This window comes from Homarus americanus, unplaced genomic scaffold (assembly GCF_018991925.1).
Source record: "Homarus americanus isolate GMGI-L3 unplaced genomic scaffold, GMGI_Hamer_2.0 scaffold26591, whole genome shotgun sequence".
Taxonomy (NCBI): Eukaryota; Metazoa; Arthropoda; class Malacostraca; order Decapoda; family Nephropidae; genus Homarus; species Homarus americanus.
The window spans coordinates 76369-96705 of NW_024755595.1; the positions used below are offsets into that span (position 1 = coordinate 76369).

At 40.8% G+C, this 20337-nt stretch overlaps 1 protein-coding gene across 4 annotated transcripts in view; it reads left to right on the plus strand.

The window, feature by feature from the left end:
* LOC121856597 (solute carrier family 2, facilitated glucose transporter member 1-like) overlaps positions 1 to 20337 on the plus strand; it is a 92637-nt gene that overhangs the window by 57646 nt on the left and 14654 nt on the right. For 3 of the 4 annotated variants that reach the window (XM_042352226.1, XM_042352227.1, XM_042352228.1), the window contains one exon: positions 17646 to 17744. In XM_042352226.1, coding sequence (XP_042208160.1) covers positions 17646 to 17744 — 99 coding nt within the window. Of the gene's footprint in view, positions 1 to 10057; positions 10256 to 17645; positions 17745 to 20337 lie in introns of those variants that run through there. The other variant, XM_042352229.1, reaches the window with a different exon arrangement.

A 20337-nucleotide genomic window follows, 5' to 3' on the forward strand; every position in this document is an offset into this window, starting at 1 on the left:
TAAACACTGCACTGCCTAAACCGCCAGTTTCCAGGAGTGTTTAGACCAGTGTTCTTAAACAGATTACATGGCCGGTCACGTGGTCACACAGAGTTGGACACACGATCTCACATGGCCAGGAGGGCGGCAGTTGGGGGTGCAGACAGGGATTATGTAGATGAGAGGAAGTAGAGCTGGGAAGATGGACTGTGAACAGTGGCGGAGGACTAACGAGGCCTTTCGAAGTCGTGTGTGTGATGGCACACTACAATAACATGATGCTTAGGAGTATGATTGGGTGGCAAACAAGTAGTGTTTGTACATGTTAACAAGGAAGCTGCTGGGTGGAGAGAAATTTGGCTGCTGACTATAGCATTAGCGTTGTTGACGAAGCTAGGCAAAACACCACTATGTAATTTCTTACCTTTATATATATATTATTTTTGCCTCATCGCCATAGACAGGGTACGAGAGGGTTAAAGTGACTGCCTTCTCCATCCGTTCACTGTCATCCGCTTAGGCTTCCGTCCTCCCACATTCTGCAAGATATATTTCAATTATTGAATACGTATATTTATAATAGCACGTGATGAAAGTGCCATGAGAGTACAGTATACTGAGGAGGAAAATAATAATACTTGTCTACGATATGTGCTGTACAGGAAATTACTAATAGTGTTACATGAGCCTAGTGTGTGGTTAACTAGACAAAAATATTGTTTAATAAATTAACCAACCGTTGCCTTATAACCGACCTCTGCCTGCCATACTATGCGTGTTCAGCTGAATAAAATGCAGCTTAACATACACACTGTGGCCAAACATTAAAATATATTTTGTTAGGTATGTTGAATATAAAAAACTAAATAAATAAGAAATTGTATGAAAAATCATCTTATATTTCATACATTTATAAATTGTATGTATAGCACAAAAAAAACTCCCCTATTCACACTTAAAAGTACCAATACACATGAGATGTTTTTAACCCTTTGAGAAATTCCAGATTCACTCAGACGCACTACCAGTTAGCCTCGAGTCGTTGTGGTAGCTTTTGGTTTTGTCATAAACAGAACCCGACACAGAGACCCTCTATCTGTCAGGGCTGTAGCGAGGGAACATAATGGTCGTAACTGAAAGGCAGCAATAAAAAAAAAGGTATTTGGAACCCCTTCTCTCAAAACCCAATTCTACTACACAGTAAAGTTGGCGTCACACAAGCAGTTTTTCCGTCATTTTCCTGCTTTAATTTTCTAGATTGTCATCATTTTTGCGAGCGCGCCATGTTACACAAGCGTAGAGATATGGTGAATTAACGCGCCAGAGCGCCCAATGGCTCGATATCTATTTTATACAACTAGTCCCATTATCGAGTACAGATTCTGACTTGACCACGGAAATTGGCGCAAGTCAATCAGACGGAAACGACAAGTTTCGTCTGAGTGAGACCCAGGTTGTGAGAATTAAAAGAAAAATGACCAAGCGAACTACAAAAAAAATTATTGAATGTTTAATTATTAAACATTAGCATAGAAATTTGATGGATAAAGTAAAAATCTTTATTCAAATAGAAAAAAAATAATGTAATTTTTTTATTTAATGCTTAGAAAAAATCAGCAGCATTAACCTATTCATAGAAATTAAACTTAAATTTTAATTCTCCCAGTTTTCTTAAGCTTCCAATTATTTTGATGATCTAATTGATCAGTTAGGTCAATTTCACAAGCTATGAGCATAAGATTATGCAACCGTTATTCTGAGGTTCTGTTTCACAGGGATGTTTTCAAAAACTTAAACCTGCTAAAAGACCTTTCACTTTTACATACTGAAGGTGTTGCTGTCAAGAATAGCCTGAAAACTTTTGCTACATGAAGAAATAAATGATACTTTCTATGAGCACTAAGTGCACATTCTGCAGCTGAGCGAATGTTTTTTTTTTCTATATCAGGACGCTGCTCCACATTAGGAAAAATGAATGTTGAACACTTCTAATTCAACTCGGAAAGATTTAGTGTCAGGTATTTCAGATGGGTAAGTTTCTGACAGATTTTTCATAGCTTCCATAAAGCTTTTTGAGTCATAGTCTGCAACATTAGGATCCAGAACATCAGCAAAATATTTGAATAAAGATGTCAGAATTTCACATTTTGAGGTAAACACAGAAATCATCATATCTAAAACTGCATTCATTTCCTTACAATAATAGGAATACAAATTATACTGAGCACTAGAGTTTGGATTATCATCATTTTGGGGGGAGGGGGGCTGTTTCCTTTGACGGTGAACTCTCTTGAACTTTACTTCTCCATTAACATCATTATTTTTGCAAAGTATAGTACAGCCTCCAACAAATGTTTCTGAACCTCATCATCAGAACGTATTGAGTGAAGTATTTTCAATGTACTTTTCATAGATGAGCTCCAGAAACATCTAAATTCTGTTTGCAACACATCTATCATGTACTTAGTTTTGTACATAATGTTTTTCATGAACATCAAAGCAACAATAAGATCAAGTCTTAATTCTGTAGAGATCATTAGCTTTTGTCCTTGCTTCTGAATCATATTTCTTCTTGGCATTTCTGATTTCTTCAAAACTTCACACATCTCTCCATAAGATTTCCAAAAGGCATCCACTGACTCTGGCCTGGCACTCCATCTTGTCTTTGACAGATTTGTTTTTAATTACAATGCACCCTCAATTTGTGCTAACTTTTCCTTAAGAGCTGTATGACGACTGGTGCTACTGCTAAAAAATACATAGCAAGATCTAGTACATCATACATATGTGTAATTAGTTCACTTGCATTGCAGCTATGCTCAGTCACTAAATTAGAGCCAAGAGGTAGACAGGGAATGTAAGTGATTGGTCTCTCAAACATATCGGATAATTTCTTTTGAGGACCATTGTACTTTCCAGACATTGTTGCTGCACTATCATAGGTCTGAAACCTAATAGTATGTGCGTCAATTTTACTTTCGGAAACAGTTTTTCATAGTTCACTAATTCACGTTCATATTTTCTGTATTTCTTTACCAGTGTTTGTGTGTGTGTGTGTGTGTGTGTGTGTCCTTCCTTGACCATCTCCCAGAATTTATGAGATCTTGTGACCAACTTCTGGCAACTCGAGACCAATCATTGGGGGTGAACCCCCACTCCCAGCCAGGGCACTGAGACCGTTGAGACGCTCTAGAAAAATTGACAACTCGTGACAAAAAAATATACAAAACGGCAGTTGACGGAAAAAGTGCTAGTGTGACGCTGCCTTATTGTAAAATGTTCGCATCGTCAAAAAATCTGATGGATTTTCCATGTTAGTATAATTTTTACGTCAAACTGGTAGTGGTGGAGTCCTTGGGAAGGTGTTGATGACCCTGAGGTGGTCTCCTTCCTCCACCGGTCAGTACAGCGTCCTGCAGGTAAGACGACACACACACACACCAGCTGTATACTGAACGTTCAACTACGCAAATTCTTTTTAACTAATTTGGATCGACTTAAACTGTTACAAGTCGAGGGGCGTCCTGAGGTCAATCTCTCAACCTGCAATATCTTGAAGCCAATAGTCCAGTAATCTTGCGTAACTTTAATACTCTCAGTATTAGAAGCTTACTTGATCCGGACACAATAGTTGCAGATTTATACCTTTATATGCGATAACATTCCCCCCCCCCTCTTTTCCTTAATGTATTCTCCTCAGTTCACGATCATATCATCAACTTGCATTTCAACGGTGAGCGGACGTTTGGGTCACGGTTAGGTTAGGGTCTCACCACCCTAGCCCAAACCAAACTGTCCAAACAGCCTACATTCATTTCATCAGACCTTGTTGAGGCCACATCATGTGCATTGCAACATGGGCTAAGTTACCATTACTCTATCTCTATCTCTTGTGACTTAAGATCAATCTATTCATTATTATTTGTATTTGGGGACTGATTGACAATTCAGCTATAGTTAGTTGTCATTATTTAATAGAATAAGCGGGGAAATAAATGAAAACCTTCCGATATTTTGCTAATGTGTTTGCTTTTCTTCTCCAGGTATGGCACCATTGCAAGTATGGTAACACTACAGAAATGATGAGAATGTGAGTATGGCAGCACGGCAGGAATGTCAACAATCGAGAGTTTAACAACTGTGTGGGTATGATAGACTAGGGTGGCAGAAGTGTGGGTATGGCAGGCTAAGAATATGACAACAGTGAGGGCGTAGCAGAAGTAGGACGTGATATCGTGAACGAGAAGAGAGGTATAGTTCGCCTGGGGGAAGGACTGAGCACAGTTAAAAGGTTGTGTCAGCATCCTTGAAACACTCTACCGTATAACTCTTGTCTTTCTGATTCTGTGGAACGATTAATATAAATATGGTTTTGGTATTCAAAAGATGATCGTTAAACAAGCATTATTTGAATGGTATATATTTACAGCACTGATATTTAAAAAATTATAACAATATTTAGGTGTTCTATTACTATTCGAGTCATATTGAAACTCCGAACGTTTACAACGTTTACAAAAGCTGCTTGGCTCTGACACGAATTATTCAAACCGTTTAGAATTTTTTAATCTTTTTCGTCAACCGGTAAAAATTATTTTGGAACGTCTATGCATTTTGGAGGATAATTGCTTCACAAAACTGGTGCATCTTAATTGCCAACTAATTCTCCGATAATGTTATTTGGATCAATATCGGCCTATACAGTACGTGGTAGCGTTTCGTTCTGTAGAAAATAATAAATAAATCAACATTTGTGCATACTGTACTGTCTTCGCCTACTTGTGGTTTTAGTCCGGTTTCTTTGTTGTATTAATTCGCCCCTGGCATCTGAGCAAGGCCGGCCACGGAGGGAGGGAGGTAGGTGTGTGTGTGTGTGAGGTGCAACAGGTTCAGCCATGATGCCTGGAGGAGGGGGGGGGGGCGGCGGACACTAACCAGGGTGTCTCACGCCTAGAACTTGCCACTTTGGAAGGTGTTGGAACAAAATCTCTTCCAGACAATTTTCCATTGGACAAAACTGCGATTATATTTTATACCACCGGTCAAAATCCCGTTAGATACTTTTCCATAAACAAATCCCCACCATCAAAATTTCCTACTAACTAAATCTCCAAACGCATTACAATTATAAACTAAATCTCACCACCTCCCGTTATTTCACTTTCTATAGGATATTTGTTCTAAAATATGTAAGATGTCTTCGAAATATCACACACACATCCTTGACCACCGTAGGGTCAAGACCTATTCAGGCGCGGCCCCCCATTCCTGAAGTCCCTCTCCCCGAACCATCCTCACCACCGGGATACTGTATCTTCATAATCAAAAGTGACAATTTCGTTTCGGAAAGAAGTGGGATCAGTGTTGAACAGTGTTTAAACCAGTGAATTCAGCACTAGACAGTACCAGTGAGAGCCGTGACCCACCACTGAGATAAGCAAACCTAGGAACCATCCTCTGACCAGATGTTAATCCGTCCACCCTGGGAACAACAGGGGGCCGGCTATGCACCTGACCACGAGATAACACAACGTCACCGAGCAGTGAGGTACTGTGACACCACACCACACGGTTTCCCCATGACCAAGTAAGATCCTTTATATCAACACCCAACGACGAGTCACTGCACCACGTGAACACCACACCATGTGGTGTCCCCATGACCACGTGAGGTCCTTCATATCAACACCCGAGGACGAGTTACTACTCCACGTGAACACCACACCACCAGTAAACTATAATAATTTGTATGTTCAATTCATGTTCCTTCTTTCAGTAATGAAAGCTTTCGTTAAACGAACTACCCACCCCATGTCTTTGTATGTAATAAGTCAATTTTGTCCAATGTATATTTTCAGCCTTCGGGCTGCAAAATTTTTCAATAAACCGTTAATTATTATTATTATTATACACACACACACACCAGAGATAATGTCCACTGATTGACTCAAATACAAATTCAACTCATAAACACACAACTTTGTATCACTTTAAAGAGATTGCCTTGGTCTCATCTCAGCTCATCATAAAGGTGACGTCAGAACCAAGACGCAAAAGAAATGTACCCCCAAAGTCTTTAAGAATCCCAAGTTGGCCATAAGTTCATGGTGGAGACAGTCAGGCACCAGACCACTATACTATCATGTCCGGTCTGGCTGGCTGCATGCTCCACCTGTCTTTTTTCCTTCTCAATTAATCAATGTGATATTCACTCGTAACTCAGATTGAGAAAAGGTTAGTCACTGGCTGTTTTCTGTACCTTCGGCGGATAGTTGATGAACCCTAGCTCGATACATGCTCCCTGTCTCACTTCTTGGGATAAATTAACGGAGGACGCAGAGGCAGAAAAAACAAGTGGATAAGCTTGTGGACATTACTGGGTAACAGGCGTGTCTTTCCTCTCGCGTTTGTAGTCAGCTCATACTGGTCTGGCACACTTACACACCTCCGTTCTCAAGTGTTCTTCTTGGCGTGTTGTAGTACAGTAAATTATTCCACAATATGTTAGCACTTTGTAACACACTCACGGAGACTTTAATATAATTTAGCGCAATGTGATAGTTGTCTTCTCGTACATAATGTTACGATTACTTGAACATTATACAAACATTAGTACACACAATGTTGTAGATACACTTTCTCTGGTGGCGTTAATTCGAGCACTGATTATATGGGTTCCGTGGTGATTTACTGTCCCTTAGTGCAGTGCAGTAAACGTTTATCAGTACATAAGACACTGACGCCGCTATCACCTTCACTTTTCCGAACTGTATATTTAGCTAAACATCCATTGAGAAGTGTGCAAATTGGAGGTCCCCTGGACGTGTGCGTACAAGCTACTCTATGTCGGGAAGCGAGCACCCTATCCACTTGACCGTTGCTCTCTCCCTATCCAAAAGAAATTCTTGTTGGACAGCCTGTGAGCAGGTCTAGCTAATGGGTTACACTGAGGCATCCTATTGGGTGACTGTAGCGGGTCTTGTACAGCAGCAACCTCTCTCTCTCTCTCTCTCTCTCTCTCTGTCTCTCTCTCAAGTACTAAGATTATACTCAGCTCAAATACCATCGATTGTAGTGGTCGATGACAGTAATGACCGATAATAGAGTTTGCCTTCACTGTGTCGTTCAAGTTGAGATTAATGAAGTTTTCAGGCATGGACTCAAGCAGTGCCTCGTAATCACGTACATGAAGGAGGGCGGGAAGGGCAAACCGCAGAAAACATCATTGAGTCGTCGATTTTGTTTATACTTCAGTGTGTGTGTGTGTGTGTGTGTGTGTGTGTGTGTGATGTTTAGAACTTAAGAAGGGAAGGAAACAAAGTGAGGAGGATGGCGTGAGTGTGGAGAAACTGACAGCCAACCACTCCACGCTGACAAGAACCATGAACCTTCAGACTGCTCTCTGGTGGGCCCAAAATACTCCAGTGTCCGGGGTAGTTAAGAAGGGGACCCAGACCCAGCACCATGGCAAGTCACCACTGGCGCCACACTGTAGTCGTAGTAGCCTACAGTACTGTACTGTGCGTGACTTATACTGTATTTACCATTTCAGTACTCATCAGCCTACTAGCCGGTCGGTCGTTGGTCTGTTCTTTGTTACGATCTTTATTGTCCAGTGTTAATACAGGAGGAAACTGTAGTACCTGGAGAAAACCTGTCATATGGTAAATGTCACACTGACTCTAATGTCTCGGGCCGGGGATTGAACCCAGGACACGATATGAGACGCTTGTTATCACAATACCTGTAAAATAATCTAACCATTGCAAAACTTAATAACCCCAACAGTATTTAAGATAGAAGAACACTATATCCATGAGAACGCTTACTAAGACAATAAAAAACTTGCGAGTTCTCTGTCTATAGCTGCCGTATATATTTGTATACTTTTGAGCTAAGGCATGATGTAAAGCTTCAGACAGTGGCATGATGTGACTGATTGAACCAGAGATGTCATGAGTTAGTTACCGGCATGATATGACTGACAGGCTGGTGTGGATGTGAACGTGATGGTGAGGCTTAGTAAAGACGCGTTTTTCCAAGTAACAACACGACAGCGGATGGGGTTCTGACGCAATGTTAAGGGGTGAACGTGATTGGTGGCGGCGGGGGTTGGGACGCGGGCTTGGCTGGCTCATCTTTCAGCATGCCTGGAAAAATGTTATCATAATTCCACTTCCTGTCAGCTGCCATTATCAGCGTAATGCTACAGCCAGCCAGTACACTGACACAACCACCAACACACTGATCACTCACTGTACTTATATCAAACACAGTTTCCCGGTCTACAGAACGTCCATCTTGTCTTCGTCAATAAACAATATTTACACGTGTGAAAGAGATTAGATTGAGATAAAAATTATGTCGACAAATAGCATCGCAAACACATATGGGATACGTGACCAGCCTCGTGTAGCTGTCAGGACATTACCCGGAAAGTTCACGAAAGATGTATTTCTTCATTTAGAGAGAGAGAGAGATTTTTTATACGACAAAATGACACATTAATGAATTTGATAAAAGATAAAACACAAATACAGACAAGAGATTCGTGTACATCAGCATATAACGAGAACAAGCAAGCAAGTGGTCATCAAACAAGGAAAAAGCAAGTACTGAATATATCTATAAACAAAGAAAATAAGCAAGCTTAGGCCTATTCACAAACAAGGAAAATAATCAAATGATTAGACATTCAAGTAAGCGTATACACAAATACGGAAAACAAACAAGTGTATATACAACAAAAATGTATATGAAATCAAGCAAAGCAAGTAACATAGGTGAGAAATGAAAGCGAAATATGAAACAGCAAGCAACAAACAAGAAACACGACCAAGCAAGAAAGGCAAGCAAGTACATAATCAAGAAAGCTAGGTGTGCAAGCAAGTTAGGTAAAACACAAGGGTGAAAAAGGTAATCAAAACAAGCAATGTAAGCTAAATCAATCACGACAAGTAATTATTAAACAAGGTAACGATAAATAAATGAAGGCATACAAAACAAGACAAAACGCAACGTGGTTTGAGACATCCCTTCTACCTCCCCCCCACACACAAGACCAACATACATACTGTACATACACAAATCATAGATACAAACACACGCTCAGGACTTCTCGAGACAGATATTACGAAACTTTTGCTCAGCGTAAAATCTGTTTTCCTTGTTAGAATACTGGTACCCTTAGTGAGTGACGTCACGATGACTGGCACCCTCTGTGACGTCACGATGACCTTATCCTAACCTCTCCCCGTCTTCAGGTTTCTCAAAGATTCGCATGTTAATATCTCTAGCCCTAACACTTGACTTCTCAACCATTCATTCGATATACTAATTTTTCTTTTAACTGAGAAATTTTGAAATTTCTGTCAAAAATGTTCCTGAATTGTTTTGAGGACTTAAATACGTTAAGATACGATAAAAAGATGACTGCCAATCCAATAAATATGCTGGTGTGTGTGTGACAGTAAGCATACGTAACAAAGAGTACTGTTTATTCAGGAACTCGTCAGCTACCTAATACCGGAAGATCACGGGATAAGAAGTTCTATGTAAAATGTCAAAATTTTATTATTCACCACGAGAATGTACACTACCCAAGAGAGAGTGGGGGGATCTAATTATAATTCACACCTAAGTTGTAGTTGCTTCATCTTCCTTCTCTCGTAATGCTTGAAGACGAGAAGGTGTCAAGGACCAGCCGCTTGCATCACCCAAATCATATATAAATAAACAAGTCAGGTTCGCTGAGTCAGGTGATGCTCCCAGAACCATGTAAAACAAGCAGTCGAGGTGGTATCATTTTGACCATAGATGATATCGCCCTAATTCATCCTATTCTCGTGCTAAATTACATTCCTCTTGCATGATATTTTTAGGTCTATATACTGATTATATTAAAAATAATGTAAATATGTCTATGATATAGCCTTCATTCATGTACCACAAAAAAACAACTAACAAATAATATACTGAGCCCCGCATCGCTATAAGCTCCGCCCACCAAACGTGACGTTGGGAGAAGCCCCGCCCCCCTTGCCGGCATCTATCCAGAGTCTATTTAAAGGCTACACAGCTTGGTCGAGAGTGTAGTTGTCACATAGTGCTGTAGCCTGTGACAGTTCAGGTGAGGTCTAAGAGCGAACCAAGATAGAGAAAAAAAAGGGAGATTCCCAGCAGTGAGAAGGAATTTCGACGTGGGATCTTAACTGGAAGCATAGTTTTGTTCGCGACAACTTTCTGAGATACAATCATGGTTATTATAACAGTAGGGGTAAGTGTGATTTTTTTTGTAGTTGTGTGTGGTGGACCAAAGTCATGTATGGTGGACCAGTGTTATATGGTGAACCAGTGTTATGAGTGGTGGACCAGTGTTGTGTATAGTGGACCAGTTATATATATATATAATATATATATATATATACAGTACATATATATATATATATATATATATATATATATATATATATATATATATATATATATTGTAAAAGCCTTTACTGTATATACAGTACTTGCATATGAGAGAGAGACTAGATTAGATTAGAGGTGTGAGTTTGAGAAATTCACTTAGATTAGAGAGATGTGCGATTTAATTTAAAGACACGCGTAAGACTGATGGATGTGAGTGTGCGAGTAGAGATGTGTCAGTGTGTGTGTGTAGTACAATACAGTACAGAGGCTATCACGTCAACTTTCCGCGCCTGCCACGTTGGCAGTATTGTAGGTTTATCTCCACAATTGACACGTGTCTACCTCACTCACACACCTCACTCACTCACACACCTCACTCACCCACACACCTCACTCACCCTCACACCTCGCTCTTACCCCACCTCCTCACCACTCCCACACACTCCTCACACACACACCACCACCCACTCACTCCACTCACACTCACCACACCTCACTTACCCCACTCACTACACCACTCACCCACTCACTCACTCCACCCACACACCTCACTCACCACTCACACACCTCTCACTCACGCACACACCTCACTCACCACTCACCACTAACACCCTCACTCACTCATCCACACACCTCACTCACTCACCCCACACACCTCACACTCACTCACCACCACACCTCACTCACTCACACACCACTCACCACCCTCACTCACTCCCACACACCTCACTCACCACACACTCACCACTCACTCACTCACTCACTCATCCACACCTCACTCACTCACCCATACACCCCACTCTGACCTCACTCCTCACCCCACCTCACTCTCACCCACACACCTCACACACTCACTCACGCACTCACACCCACCCCTCACCCTCACCCACCACTCACCCACACACACCCCCCACACTCACTCACCAACACACCTCACTCACTCATCCACACACCCTCACTCACTCACCCCCCACTCACACCACACCTCACTCCTCATCCACCACCCCACCACCCACCACCCACTCCACACCACCACACCTCACCCCACCCCACCACCCCACCCACACACCCCACTCACCCCACACACCACTCACTCACCTCACCACTCACCCACTCACACCTCACTCACTCATCCACACACCTCACTCACTCACCCTCACACCTCACTCACTCACCCACACACCTCACTTACTCACCCACACACCTCACACTCACTCACTCACACCCTCACACCTCACTTACTCACCCACACACCTCACTTACTCACCCACACACCTCACACTCACTCACTCACTAACACACCTCACTCACTCACCCTCACACCTCACTCACACACCACCACCCACCCACCACCACCCACGCGCCGCTGCCGCCATCCCCCACTCACGCAAGCACCACCACCCACACGCCGCCGCAGCCGCCGCCACCACATAGATATCTTAAGAACACTGCCACAACTTAACCTATACTATATATGTGTGTTTCAAACGTTGCCTGTTAGGGTCAGTGTAGACGCACCGTATTACACTGTATAGAAAACCTTCGTTAGGCACTGTGATCGACCACCTTCACTTCCCCTTCTGTAAAGGCCCCTGGGCAGCTGCCCACTTTGCCCACTCCTGAATCCGGCCCTGGTTACGATAGGGTAGGTTAACTTTAGGGTGGTTAATATTTTGATGAAATAAAATGAAAAATATGATTAGAGACTTTTAAAAACAGCTCAGTAATGTGGGAAGGTACAGTGGCAGGTAACTGCCAACTGTGATGATGCCAACACCTGCTGACCTGGAACTGTCTTCCTCCCCCCTATAGTTCGTGACCATGACCTATCATTTACTACATTAACCTGGCACCTTTACCTAACCTAATGCAGTACAATATAACCCAACCAATCCCAAAATAACTGAATTCAACATAACCCAATCTAACCTAGTCCAACAAAACCTAACCCAACATAACGTAATCCAACCCAACATAACTTAATCCAATCTAACTTAATCCAACCAAACCAAACCCAACATAACCCGATCCAACTTAACACAACTCAACCTAACATAACTTGACCAAACCCAACCAAAATCTAACCAACCCAACACATAGTACTAGGCAGCTACCAAACAGGGAGGTAATACCCCCCTGGGAAAATAATGGAAGCATAATGTTGTTGTCTAATGATAGACCTTGCTTCCATATGGCATCACGAAAATTGTGACCAAGTCCCAGTTTGCTGATCTGTCTTTCTGCCTCATTTATACACAATTACAGGGTCTCAATTGTCTCCCTTACTATTGACATCACAACAAATATAACCGTACTCATTCTTGATCTGTTCTATTCATTTTATTTTATTTTCCTATGTCAGTTGATATTAATACTGAAGCGGGGCCTTCTCGGATGGGCCACACTGGTCGGGAAGGTTGTGGACCCTCTGATCATTAATTAACTACTGGGGCCTAAACTGACGCCACTGCTGTTGCTGGAGGATCGGCTTTTTTCACATTTAATTTTTCCAACATTCGAGGCCCGAGATACAATTTCCTTCTGTGGAGCACATCTATTAACCTCTTCCCCCGATCTCTTACTACTTTCCAAACATCAACTGACCAAAGTAGCTTCACCCAAACCTTTTCAAGTCTCCATCTACAGCCTTTATACCTCTTTCCGTTCTAAGGGAGGTGTATGTGCCTACTACAACACACGTACACCTGTAGCTCGACTCACGGATTTTGAATCTTCCCTTTATGATGTCATCTGGCTCAAAATATCTCTACCAATTGACTATTTTTCTTTGTTTCCTATACTGTTCTCCCAACTCTACCAACTATTTGGAACTCTTTGACTATCTCACTTCTTGCCCTGAGTCGTTACTATCCACACACCCCAACACCAAGATTCTCTACCTAGGGGATTTCAATGTACATCACAGAGAGTGGCTTAGCTCTGCAAGGGATGACCCAGGTGAAGCTGAGGCACTCTCTTTTTCTTTACTTAATGATTTGGAACAAATAATCAAACACCCTACACACATTCCTGATCGACACAATCATCTTACTAACATTCTTGATCTTTGTTTTACCTCTAACCCCTCACTCTATTCATACTCAATTTCTGCTCCCTTAAGGTCTTCTGATCACAATCTTATTTTTATTAAATCAAACTGGGCACGACCACCTCCACCGCTCCCCTCTAAACATCAACTATGACACTATTGGAGGGCAAACTGGCAATCCTTGCGAGAATTCTTCGCCGACTTTCCTTTGGATGAATGTTGCTTATCCACTCGGAATGCCTCGGTATGTGCTGACAGCATTGCTGGGGTTATACAGAGTGGTATGAGTGCATTTATCCCATATGCTACCAAAACTTTCACTTAACAATCATGGTTTGATCGCTCCTGCTCTCTTGCATGCAGGGAGAGAGATAGGGCATATCAAGCTATGAAACTATCTCCTCCTATTACCCACTCCTCTTTCATTGCTTCTAGGAATCGTTGTAAGGCTATTCTTCATAGGGCCAAGCGGAAATCTTTAAAAAGAAAGACCACTATCCTGACTAATTCTTCCTCTAGTAAATCCTTCTGGTCCTTAACCAAAAACATCTGTAATAACTTCTGCACTCCCTCTTTTCCTCCTCTCTTTTGATCTGATAACTCTATCACTAACTCTCCCATTGATAAAGCCAATCTTTTTGGCACCTTATTCTCCTCTAACTCAACCTAAAACGATTCCAACTGTATCCCTGCACCTCCTACTGAACCTATGCACTTTCCTATAATCTCCACTCGTAGGGTTGCTGGTGTGTTATCCAGGTTGGATGTGAGTAAGGCGCATGGACCGGACGGAATACCCCCTCGTGTTCTGAAGTTCTGGCCCCTGTGCTGGCTTGCCTCTTTCACCTTTGCCTCAAAGCCAAACTTTTCCTTCTTCTTGGAAGCATGCCTTGGCTCAGTCCAACCCGAAGAAGGGTGACCATTCTAATCCCTCTAACTATCGCCCCATTGCCCTAACTTCATCCCTCTCTAAAATTTTTGAAACAATCTTGAATTTCCTTTTCCCCGTCACCTTGAACGCCATTCTCTTATATCGTATCACCAGTACGGCTTTTGCCAGGCGAGAACTACTGGTGATCTGCTATCCTACTGTACCCATCTTTGGTCATCCTCTCTTAAGGTTTATGGGGAAACTTTCGTCGTGGCCCTCGACGTCTCCAAAGCATTTGACAGGGTATGGCACAGGTCTTTGCTTTCTAAACTTCCCTCTTATGGTTTCTCTCCTCCACTTGTTCTCTAATCTCTAGCTTCCTTGAGAATCGATCCATGGCAGTTGCTGTCGAGGAATCAATCTCTCGCTCTTTCTCTACCAATAGTGGTGACCCACAGCGTTCATTTATCAATGATTTATTTCACACTACAACTAATTCTATCCATTCTTATGCTGATGATTCTACTCTTCACTCTTCTTCACATTTTACCCTTCCTCCTAACTGTCAAACTAGATCTGTTTTTAGAGCTTATATCATTACATCTATCAATACAGATCTGTGCAGCATCTCCAAATGGAGAGGTAGAAACTTGGTTAAGTTCAATAGTAATAAAATTCAGTACGTATTTACCAATTACACTTTCCAAATTAGATGACCTCCCACCAATCACATTTCAGGACACTATCATTCTGCCAAATTCTAAAATAGATATGCTAGGCCTCACCATTTTCTCTAATATGTCATGAAAACCACACATCCTCAACATGCTAAAGCTGCCACCCGAAAGCTGGGAATGCTGTACAGATGCCGTAGCTACTTCACTCTGAGCAGTTGCTTCAAGTAAATAAGGGATTCATTCGTCCCAACTTGAAGTACTGCTCTCATATTCGGGGTGGCTCTTCTTCTGTCCAACTGTTAGATAGGGTGGAATCAAAAGCATTTTGTCATATTAACTCTCCTCCTTTAGTTGACAATATTTCTTCCCTTTTTCATCGCCGCAATTTTGCTTCACTCTCTCTCTCTTTTACAGGTACTTTAACGGGCAATGTTCGGTGGATTTGGCATCCTGTGTACCGCCGGCAAGGCCCTGGGCTCGTAACACACATCTTGCCCGCGGTGCCCACCGTTTCTCTGTGGATGTCGGTCACACTAGAATAACCCGTTATAGTACCTCCTTTCCTCACACAGCCAAACTGTGGAACGCTCTGCCTTCTTCTGTTTCCATACTCATACAATCAGTCTCACTTTAAAAGGCTAGTTTTCCGGCATCTTCGTGGTGTAGATTAATATAACCTTTTCCTTTTCTATTTTTAATTTCTTTCTACAGTACTCCTATTTTTTTCGCCCTCTAGGCCCCTTTGTGGATCGATGACCTGTGCCCGGGTGGGCTATTCTGGGTTTAAAAAAAAAAAAAAAGTGGTCAGTAGTAGGAGTATTTGAGGTGCTCCATGCAGCAACAAGACAAGCTTGAGGTCTTTTTTATTGCAGTGAAACCTCTAATTAACTGACTATATAGAGATGAAAGTCCATTATATCGAGGGACTGTAAGATGTGAAACTTCCATCTAACGAACTACTGTACGTATATAGAGATGAAAATTCATTATATCGAGGGACTGTAAGATGTGAAACCTCCATCTAATGAGCTACTGTATATAGAGATGAAAGTCCGTTATATCGAGGGACTGTAAGATATGAAACCTCCATCTAACGAACTTTAGAGAGAAGAAAGTCCATTACAGTATATCTAACAAATTATATGGAGAGAAGTACATTATATAGAGGTTTCATTGTTATATATGATTAATGATCTTTTTCAAAAAATTAATTTTACATAAATGTATACAGTACCGTGTAACATAACTGTTGATGTTTGAGGTATGAAAGACCTGCAGAAAAGGCTAATCTATAAGTTGGCATACACAGACTGGATCTATTGTCTCTAAATGTTGTTGTTGATTTTTTTTTGACATGGGGTGGTGTACATCCTGGTCCACCTTGAAAAGGGTATGTCCAGGGGAACACCTGTCTAGGGTTAATCTCATTTAAAAACTGAGCAACTTTCAACTTCGAAGGTTTGAACACATCTTGATAAATTGGGATCGAATCCTTTTCAACCAAACTGGTTATATTGACATTCCCCAATATGCTCCCCACTTTTAATATTTATTTGGCTTACGACAGACGATTTTATTCAGCTGAGAGGAGACCCCGGGCACTTAGTAGACTATCTCCACTAATGCACCCTATGTATCTCAATAAGGAAGACCAACTATCATTTACAAGGGGGTAATTGACTCTGTACAGCCAAGACATGTGTTGGTAACAGTATGGTTGTACAGTATAGTGTTGGTAATAGTAGTAGTATGGTTGTACAGTATAGTGTTGGTAATAGTAGTAGTATGGTTGTACAGTATAGTGTTGGTGATGGTAGTAGTATGATTGTACAGTATAGTGTTGGTAATAGTAGTAGTATGGTTGTACAGTATAGTGTTGGTAATAGTAGTAGTATGGTTGTACAGTATAGTGTTGGTAATAGTAGTCGTATGGTTGTATAAGTGTTGGCAGTGATGGTAGTATGATTGTGTATAGTGTTGGCAGTAGTGGTAGTATCATTGTGTACAGCGTTGGCAGTATGAAATAAGCAACTGAACCCTGACCACTAACTGTTACACCAAGGTCAACCACATTATTCTACCTTGTTAGCCTTCAAGATCTGCCAGCGTCATGGGGCTATTTCTACATATTTTCAAATAAGTTACACTATACCTTTTGGATGTACACCTGTATTGTAATAATAATAATAATGAACGGTTTATGAATGTGTGTGTGTGTGGCAAAATTAGATTTTCAGCTGACTGGTTAAGGTATATACAGGATACTGTACAATACTGGCTGCGTGTAAATAATAATTTTAGTGTAAGTAGACAACATGAAACATTTTGGCAATATTTACATTTGTGTTTTATCAAGAATGGTTGAAGTTAAACAATAAAAAAATATTGTTTTATAACTCATTTTCTTAACGTACTAATTTATTTATATACCACTAGCATAATATGAATCGAGTTATTGATTGACTTATCTAGCTTTAGAAAGATAGATGATTATAATTATGCAATGTGGCAGAAATTTGTACAGTTCTTAGGTGATACCGTAATATTGCTTCAATGGTATACAGTACAGTACTCAATAAATCTTTATAATTCATTTTAATAATGAGTCTGATCAGAAATGCACAACAAATTAATTCTGTTTCTTTCTCTGCAGGGACTCAATGCTCGGCTGGCGTTTGCCATCTCGGCTGCTGCCTTTGGCTCAGCCTTCCAACATGGCTTCAACCTTGGAGTGATCAATGCTCCGTTAAATGTGAGTACAGGGTACCAATTTTGTTAAATGATTTTAATGGTTATATTTTTGTCAATTATTCACACGCAACATTCTTCTGCCAAGAAAAACTAAACACACTCACCAAAACCTGCACAACCACCATCACCCCAACCCACCTACTACTACTACTCACAGCCAACAGTAACTACCCCTATCACCCCACCTACTACTGCACACTATGAACTAAGTAATTCTACACTTTGCCTCTGCTTCAACTACTAATGCTACATAAATATTATGGGTAGGGAAGATCTACAAAAGTAACAGATGCAATAATAAGCCAAGTTATCATGAACAGAATACTGTACTGCAGTCATGAATATTAAGAACACCCTGTAGTATTGCAAGGGTCGGGGAACTTTTTTGGGTATTACCCAAAAATGTTTTGAGTAAAATGAAATTACCCCCAGACTTCAAAGTACACTAGTACAGTAAACAAAAACAAGCCAATTTGCTCCTAAAATTGTTGGATATGGTATGGAAGTGTCTCTCATACTGCATGCATTACTCCCAAAATTTTTAGATTTACCCCATTTGGGGTAATTTACCCGTTCCCCGACCTCTGTTGTATTGCAATAAGTTGTAGGAATTATTATATGTTATGGGGGTACAGTAATGTGTTGATAATTAGTTCTGTTAGTTGAGGTGAGTCCATACATCTGAAAAGTTCTCCATGAACAGGTAATGTGATCTGACAATTAAATCTTAAATGTACTAATTAGCTGAAACAAAAATAAATACATCATATAGACTAAGACTATATTGCCTTAGGCTGAAACATGATCCACCCATAATGCCATATAACCTTCTTAGTCAAGGTTTCCATCTACAGTTTAATCTAGTCTAGTACAATACAGTACCATAGGTTTACACGCTGAGTCTTCCGATTAAGTATACTGTAGTTTTGGTCCAGTAAAACAAGTTTATTTCTGGGTTATTAACTTGCATATAATGTACCTGTACTGTACGGACAGAAGAGAGAAATTTAGCGAACTTTGAAACGCTTGGCAGAGTTGAGAAGCCAAAGTAACTGACATCAGATTACATAACCTTACTGGACTTTTAAGATGCAGAGGATTTGGCAAGCCTGGCAGACTCCCTCAGGTTAGCCACCACAAGAAACCCAGCTGAGGAGAATAGTTAATGCCTGTACAGTACTGTACTGTTTTGTGCAAAAGTGTATAGCTAGATATATTTTTTATTTTGTTTCATCAAACTGTTTGCAGTTACAATTATTGTTTTAGTAAATAGTACTTTTCTTAAATGCTTAAGGATTAATTGTATCACTCCATATTGAGAGATCATTGTCGTTAGAACTAACTTACTTGGACTTCATCAATAATTAAATTAAAAAAAAAGTGTAAACTCGTGCTTGTCTGGTGAGTGTACAGTATAGTACAGTACAGTATGGTGTGGTACAGTGCAGTACAGTATGATATGGTTGTCCCATTAGAGGTCACAGCCTTATTATAGGTTAAAGAAGCCACATGTTCAGAAAGTTGTCGGAACAAACTTTATGGGCGTAAGATTGAACTATTAGAATGACCTGCTAGAGAGTGTCATGATGGCACAAAGTATGAATTCATTGAAGACCAGACTAGAACAGCACTGGCACGAATACAGATACATTCTGGAACCAGTACATTGCCTGTACATGCCAACAGTATGTAACAGAGAAGTGACTGACCACCCAAAAGGCTAACAGGCTAATCATTGGCAAAGAGGAAAGATTAAAGTAAGATTACATCCCCCAAAAACATGATGAGTGTCAAAATGTAGTGAGAAAGGGAAGATGGAAAGTCTTAATCTATAAATACTTCAAGGGCAAACTTGTAGCCAAGAGTGGCGAGTCACATGTACGGCACTAACCACACTCGCTATCGTCTTGAGGAGGGTAAAGTCGGAGCCACACTTTTCTTACAGTTTTTAGTTCTTTTCTGTGATGTTTGCCCACAGAGAGAAAGCATTAGCTTCAGTGTTCAACAAGTTAGACAGAGGTATTACACTAATAAATGTACTGGAGTTAGCAAGTGTGGCCAACATCACCGTTTTTGTCACTCGGCATACTGTAAAGTATTTGGCCAATGGAACATGTATGGTCTAGACATGCAATGCCCAGAATTGGAACTACAGAACTCTTGCACAGATTAACTGAATATCAAGTACAGCAAGAAATAGTGATCATTTTCAGTTTGATCGGACACAAATCACCTCACAACAAGTAACGTACATCTTGATCCATATACTGTACGGTACAGGATGATCGACTAGCCCCTGTGTACATACAATAATAAAAAATGCATTTACAGGTGTTTACCTCTTCTGCTTACAGTATTGGATATGGTCACAGTACATGGTGGAAGTGGATACCATTTCCAGTATATACTGTACAGGGTATATTGACTGTGAGTGGAACAAGGTATTTTTTGTAGGTATAACAAGGTGCAGTAACAACACTATATACTGTATGCAATACTGGTAATTATTGCAGGTGCACATGGAATTCTCCATCACCCTGTATATTGGACAGACAGTATAACTTGAAATAGTATGTGGCAAACATTATACTGTA